The 7,518-nt window shown below is 37.9% G+C and overlaps 1 protein-coding gene across 2 annotated transcripts in view; it reads right to left on the reverse strand.

Moving 5' to 3' along the window:
- WLS (Wnt ligand secretion mediator) overlaps positions 1 to 6,646 on the reverse strand; it is a 48,022-nt gene extending 41,376 nt beyond the window's left edge. Inside the window, exon 1 of one of the 2 annotated variants that reach the window (XM_070746133.1) lies at positions 6,305 to 6,646. In XM_070746133.1, the coding sequence (XP_070602234.1) occupies positions 6,305 to 6,410 (106 nt within the window). In that variant the 5' untranslated portion in view covers positions 6,411 to 6,646. Of the gene's footprint in view, positions 1 to 5,964; positions 6,121 to 6,304 lie in introns of those variants that run through there. The other variant, XM_070746135.1, reaches the window with a different exon arrangement.
- Between the last annotated feature and the right edge of the window lie 872 nt (positions 6,647 to 7,518).

The following is a 7,518-nucleotide window of genomic DNA, read 5'->3' on the forward strand; positions in this document are numbered from 1 at the left end:
ATCAAAATGCCACTTAAATAGTTGAGCTAGTTTCAAACTAGATTTTGATTTTCTTTCTCTCTTCCTTACTCCCATTCTTTTTCTTTCTCTTTTCCTTCCTCTCTTTTTTCTATCTGTTTCTCTCTCTTCCTCTCTTCCTTTCTCTCTCCTTCCCTCTCACTCTTTCCCTCTCGGCTTCTGGGGAGGTTTGGAAAACTCTGAGTTGATGATGATTTTTAAGTGAGCGATTGCTCATTGCTCAGCTTAGAGGGAACTATGCTTGAAGGAATGCTAAAACATCTCTGGTATGTGCATGTAAGCTTTCATCTCAATAGAGGTATCACAAAAGTTAGATTTTTAATTTTTAATTCCAGACAGGCCCAAAGAAATGGTTCCATAGTTATTTCTCTCCTAAATGAAACATAGAAACATAGAAGTCTGACCGCAGAAAAAGATCTCATGGTCCATCTAGTCTGCCCTTATACTATTTTCTGTATTTTATCTTAGGATGGATATATGTTTATCCCAGGCATGTTTAAATTCAGTTACTGTTGATTTATCTATTTATCTGCTGGAAGTTTGTTCCAAGGATCTACTACTCTTTCAGTAAAATAATATTTTCTCATGTTGCTTTTGATCTTTTCCCCAACTAACTTCAGATTGTGTCCCCTTGTTCTTGTGTTCACTTTCCTATTAAAAACACTTCCCTCCTGGACCTTATTTAACCCTTTAACATATTTAAATGAATCATAGTCCTTAATCCAGGCAAAGAACTTTAATTCAAATAAGGTAATTGTTCTCAATATTTACATTTGCTTTAGATTTATTTTCCAACATGATTATCATTTTGGCTTCCTAGGCTCATTTATCAGGATAATTACTTATTTGAGATAAATCAGTTAACGAAGCTGCCATGTAAAAGGCCTTATAGCTGCAAAAGTTTTTTAATCTAAATTTGCAAGCTGTTTCTGAACACTTGGCATTTGTAACTGATATCTTAATCTACATTTTCATATCAGGAACTCTTTTAAAAAAACAAGCAGCAGCAACATTTTATGTTCAAATTCAGGTATATTTTTTTCTAATCTTTATATAGATTTCTAGACAACTACAAAGAGAATTGTACATAAAAATTAAGCAATAAAGCAGAAAGTGCACCCTGACTGTAAACAAAAAAACTAAATCAAATTTAAATAATATGGGTTTAAATGCAATCTATGTTCTATCCCACATCTTATAACGCATTTGCCTTCATGATGACCTAGAATTTGATACCAGTGAGTGGTTTTCTTTGGCCTTAGCAACCATGGGAGTAGTTAAATAATTATGGACATTCTTTTCATAATATTTTTACTATGATACTTCTCCCAAAAAAGCCTGAAATAAAATGCCAAGTTCCCAGCTTCTTCTTAGTAGAAATGGAATAAAGCAAGAATGTTGGAGAGTCATGAAAATAGTAGCTGCTTCTGTGGTAACTATTTCTACCCTTATTTTTCTAACCTGGTACCCTTCAGATATATTGGATCCCAATTCCAATAATATCTGCCTATCATAGCTCTTAAAGTTACTGTATGTCACAACCACCATCTTTAAATATAGAACACCACCAAATTTATGTATTTATTTATTTATTGGATTTATATGCCGCCCATCTCCGAAGACTCGGGGCGGCTAACAGCAATCATAAAACAGCGTACAATAATAATCCAATACTAAAAACGATTAAAAACCCATTAATATAAAAAACCAAACATACAGACAGACAGACATACCATGCATAAAATTGAAAAGGCCTAGGGGGGAAGGGAATCTCAATTCCCCCATGCCTGGCAGCAGAGGTGGGTTTTAAGTAGCTTATGAAAGGCAAGGAGGGTGGGGGCAATTCTAATCTCTGGAGGGAGTTGGTTCCAGAGGGCTGGGGCCGCCACAGAGAAGGCTCTTCCCCTGGGTCCCACCAAGCGGCATTGTTTAGTTGACGGGACCTGGAGAAGACCCACTCTGTGGGACCTAACTGGTCGCTGGGATTCGTGCAGCAGAAGGCAGTCCCTGAGATAATCTGGTCCGGTGCCATGAAGGGCTTTATAGGTCATAACCAACAAATCTGAAATGTACAGTAGTACATTCCTGTTCACCACTACAGCTTATCCACAGTAAACAATTTTGTTTCATTAAAATATGAGCAAACTACAAATCTAGTACTGTATTAATAATTGCTCAGTTACCTTGTGGTAAGATGGGGGATCAATACATTTGATAAAATAACCATTTGGATATAAGATAATCAATAAGCTATCACTAAAGAGAAGTATCACTAAGCATCCCATAACTGCAGAATCTGAAAAATATCCCTGGGGAAAGATTAATAGAGAAATACATTTGTGTCCATTCATGTAAGGATCCATCATGGATTGCATTTATTGGCAGTATTAAAAAATGTCATTCATTTCAAATATTCCACATAGCTGGTTCAGTAACTATATTTCTTGTCGAGGGTAGACTTATTGGGTTAGGAGTGTACCATGTAAATGTATGTCCTTCTCCCTCTGCAATTAGATCTGAGATTTCCTAGCTTCTCTGAATTTTCCTTCAAATTGAGCTTCTGATGTCTTCATAAACATTGTGATATTTATTTATTTATTATTTATTTATTATTTAGATTTGTATGCCGCCCCTCTCCAAATAGTAAACTGTGGTTTGGGCATTCCCTGAAAATAAGCATTAACTAATCATCATTAATAAGCTTCAATTTAAAAGTGAGTGAATTTCCCATTGCATTGGAAGTATCAGATCTTAAAAAACAAAAACTGGATTAGAAATGGAATGTATAAATTAGGGTTTAGATACATGTTAAACAGACAAAAGCAACACCAATAATTTTAATTCATCAGTTCTGGAAATCACATCAAAATCCATCACTTCAAAATATAAGTATAAAAATAACAACAAACAAACATCCTAGCCCTCCATACCACTTCACATTTACAACATTGCCCAGCAATACAAATTCCCAATGGGTACTTTGGGATACTGTATTTATATTCTGGTCTATAAGGTAAAAGCTTAGGTAATTTGATTATTGACAGAGCTAAGAATCAATGATTAATTGGTTAACTTCCACAGAGTTGCAAAAATAATAAATCTTCATATTGATGACTATTATGAATATGGATTTTTTTAAGTAATGGAAGCCTCGTTGTATGTTTTCTTGCCAGAAATGCTTATCAAATCTGCTCACTCGTCTTATTTACAAAAATCTGGGAATGGATAACTGCTGTTTCATTTATCAACTGCCAATTTTTGTAAACTTAATTGCCAAAAAATATGCTTTCCTAACAGTTTTCACTGCCTTTAAATTTGACTAAATTGATTCATAAACTGCCTTGAAAACTGAAAACTTGCTTAGTAGGAAAGCAGAAAGAACTTTAAAAAAGCCTATTTCATCTATTTAAAATGCTTAATTAAACCAAGCTTGTCTTTGAAAAAGATGATGTAATAACAGGAACACATTCTTTGGATGGCTCCATAAACCACAGAAAAGACAGCTATTGCTTTTCCAAGCTTTTAGCTATGACTGTGTTGTAGCTGTATATACTAAAAGCTTCTATGATTTGGATATAACACTCAATACAGATTTTGCAATGCATTATGGGACATCACAGCAGGAAGTCTGCATACCATATGATTTTGAGCTTATTTAAACCATGGGAAAAGAAAAAAAGGCATGCACACCTGCACATTAAAACACACACACAAAAGTCACTCCTGGAAGTCCTTTCAAAAATATCCAACCATTATATTTACATAAAAATGTGCACTCCCACACACACACACCAACACAAAGAATCTCTTTAAGGCCCTGTATTGTATTCAAGATTAAATTCAGTTGTATAAAAGGATATGCTTTAAAAGTGATGGCTATTATAACTTAATACCAAAGACATTTGATCTGCAAAACTCAATATTCAAAAGAACCAGAAAGATGCAGACGAATAAAGGCATCTGTAATGTTTCAGAAAAATGCAAAATCTGAGTATCAAAACAACACTCTTGCTTCAAAGTAACCCAATGAATTAGGATACAGTAGATTTTCCCCCTAGTGCTAAATTATGCCCAGGTAAAATGACTGCACAGTCAATTGTCTAGTGCAAGCATGCTGGTCTGGTCAGAGACAAAAAGCTGGCTGAAATGTGTTGCAACATGTCTGTTTTGCCCGTTACAGCTGGTTTCTCGCACACTGTCTAGTCTTAGAAAAACCTTAGCAGTATGCAAAGACCTTGAAGCATGCAAAGAATTTCACACTGATAAAGAACAATACCAAAAGATTTAAGTCACCTTTAATATTTACAACACAAAACCTTTCAACTGAAGGCCATGTATGGTTTCCATAAAATAGAATGTTTCTCATTTTTCCTTAAGAATATTTTTCCAAGATCACCTTTGAAAAGAAATTGCTGAGAGGTGAAATCTGAACATCTACAGGGCTGGCTTTTAAAAAGTTGACTTCTCCCCCCCCCCCCCAACAAAATCTGTGTTTTGTTTCATAAAACAGATTTCCTGGGGAAGCTACTTCTTCTCTTCCCTTGAACTGGCACTGTTTCTCCAAAGAATATTTGGCTAATGGTTTTAAATTTAAAACCAACAGAGAGTTATTGTTTGTGAAACAAAATGAAGGGATAAACCCATCCAGCAATATATATGCTGCAGCTATTTTATCTATGATCCAGTGACATACCAAGTTGAATGATTCATGCCTAAGACTAGAAAGTGAATGACAAAATAGTGGCTCCGAGTCCAAACTTCAAAATAAGGATTAACAAGTGGACATTATGGCTAGCATAGATTTCATTCTTTTTAGTACTTCCATGGAGAAATTTTAAGACCCACCTAGGCCTTGAAAATGGGGCAATAAAAGGTTTTACATATTTGAAGGAAAATAATTAAGATACCCTTTTCGGTATCCTCAGGTTGTGTTTCTCACGGTCCTCATTCTCCTGAGGTAATCTACACTGCTCAAAAAAATAAAGGGGACACTTAAACAATATAACTCCAGGTAAATCAAACTTCTGTGAAATCAAACTGTCCACTTAGGCAGTGTTTCCCAACCTTGGCAACTTGAAGATATCTGTACTTCAACTCCCAAAATTCCCCAGCCAGCAAATGCTGGCTGGGGAATTCTGGGAGTTGAAGTCCAAATATCTTCAAGTTGCCAAGATTGAGAAACACTGCACTTAGGAAGCAACACCGATTGACAATCAATTGTTGTGCACAGTCAACTTTGTACAGAACAAAGTATTCAATGAGAATATTTCATTCATTCAAATCTAAGATGTGCTATTTAAGCGTTCCCTTTATTTTATTTTATTTTATTTTGAGCAGTATATTAAGAGGTTTTATTTTCGTTTTAAGGCAGCCAGCAGCACAGGTTATGTAGCTGGGAGGGAGAAAGAAAACTACCCTCAAAACCACAATGTCCATTTCTGATGCTTTCTCCACAATAGAGCCTCCCCAGAGGAAGTCCAGGCAACATCAAAAGAAGCCACAAGACTTTCAGTAGTGGGAAGGGACGGGGGAATTAAAAAGTCAAAAGCAAAACTCTCCTCTCTCTTTCTCTCCCAGGAGGAGGAAAGGCATCCCTGGTTCTTTCCTCCTCCCATTCTGCTCAGCCCTTCCCCGCCCTTAAAAGAGTCTTGAAATCCAATCTAAAGAGAAAGGCTGCCTGGGCAAAAATCACGCAGTGTTCAAAAAAGGGGGTTGGGGTGCAGGAAGAAAGCAAAGATCCATGAAGTGGGATACAATGCCGGAACATGCCTTTGGTGGGTTGGAGCGGATCCACTTTTTCTTTGAAGGAAATCAGGGCCCTTCTTTGCAACCGAATTGGAGGAAAAGCGGATTTTTAATTTTATTTTTGGGGTGGGGGGGACACGCGAGAGAGACAGAAATAAAGAGCCGGATCAACTTTTCTACCCCGAGGGCTTTTGCACCCACCGAGTCGCCATGCTTAAAAGGTCCGGTCCTGCCGTTGGTTTCCGTGAAGCAGATCCTTCAAGCCGTGGCAAACCCCTCCGTCCTAAACTTTTTTTTTTTTCCCCCGACGCCTCCCCGCTTTCCTTTGCTGGCGGGCCCTAAGACCGCAGTGGGCACAAAGAGGCCCGTGGCGCGCTTGTTTTCTTAACTACAATAGCAGGGCCAATGAGATCATAGAAGCAAGCCCAGGGATACAGTAACAAGTATCCAAACAGACAAGCGGGTGAAGCCCGAGTCGGAGAAAGACGAGGGAAGAAGAGCCCCCCCCCCCCCAAAAAAAGTTTGCTTTCGGAACACTTACCGATCAGACCCCCCACCAGAAAGGCGACGACTTGGAAGACCAGCAAGATCCCGCCAACAATGCAGAGCTTTTTAGTGCTCATGTTCTCGATAATTGCCCCAGCCATTTTTGCAGGGCTTTCTCTATGCGGTGGCGGCGGCGGCTGTAAAAGTTAAAGCTGCAAAGGAATGGCAAGGAAGAGGGAAGGAACCTCAGCGCCGATTGCCCGGGAAAGCCCGGACCGCTCTGCTCCGGTACCGAGGGCTGTGATTGTAGCCGGCCCTCGAGTGCATGTGGCTGCTTTAAAGGAGCAGGGAAGCGAATCACATGATACCCACCTCCCTCCTCCTCCTCTCCTCTCCCTGAGCTATTCAGCAGCAATTGGTGTCAGTCTCACATAGCAGTGGGGGAAAGCCGAAGGAAGGCTGCTTAAATTAACAACTTGAAGAGAGACGGATGGATTCCCACAACTGGAAGAAAATCCTCGCAATTTTGTTTCCCAGGACTTCCTCTGGGGAACTCTGGAATGATAAAGTCACAAGGCGACATGTTGAAAAGGTCTAAACAGATTTTGGAAAAATAGAGGCAGGAAATGTGAAAACGATTTTAAAAATTCATTGAGGGAGGTCGAAAATACTTTGAAACTTTTCCCCCATGGTCAACTGTTTTTCATTTCATTTCCTTTAAAAAATAAAAGATCTGTTTTTCAGAAGCTTGTGTTAAGGCAAAAAAATCATTCCTCCTGGATTGAGGAATGAAAATAATATCGACTCATTCACTTAAATAAATTAAATGTATATATATTTTAATATAGTCTCTTGTCTGTTATGAATTCAGCTTGATTTAGTAGATCCAGCTTTCCAGGAGCTTTACAGTGCACTAGGGCATTTCCAAACTTTCAAATATAAACACCAAATATGAAAATCTAAATGCCTGGGAAGCACTCGCTGGAGAGTGTCATATCTGGGATAAATGAGACAACAAATGCTTGGCTAAAGTCTCAGATTTCAGAGCTGGCATCCTCTGTATCACATCAACCTGTCTCTACTTTTTTTAAAAAAAAAAAAATTTTGAGATGAGGCTTTGGAAAATTCTTGTTCCACTTAAAAGAGACAGGAAAATTTAAAAATATTTTCACAATGCCATTCAGATAAAAATAAAAAATATATAGGGGTCAGGTTAATGTGGGTGGTACACTACTTCAATGCAAAAATTATTATTGTTAGAATATAATT

Source organism: Erythrolamprus reginae, chromosome 3 (genome assembly GCF_031021105.1).
Source record: "Erythrolamprus reginae isolate rEryReg1 chromosome 3, rEryReg1.hap1, whole genome shotgun sequence".
NCBI classification, from domain to species: Eukaryota; Metazoa; Chordata; class Lepidosauria; order Squamata; family Dipsadidae; genus Erythrolamprus; species Erythrolamprus reginae.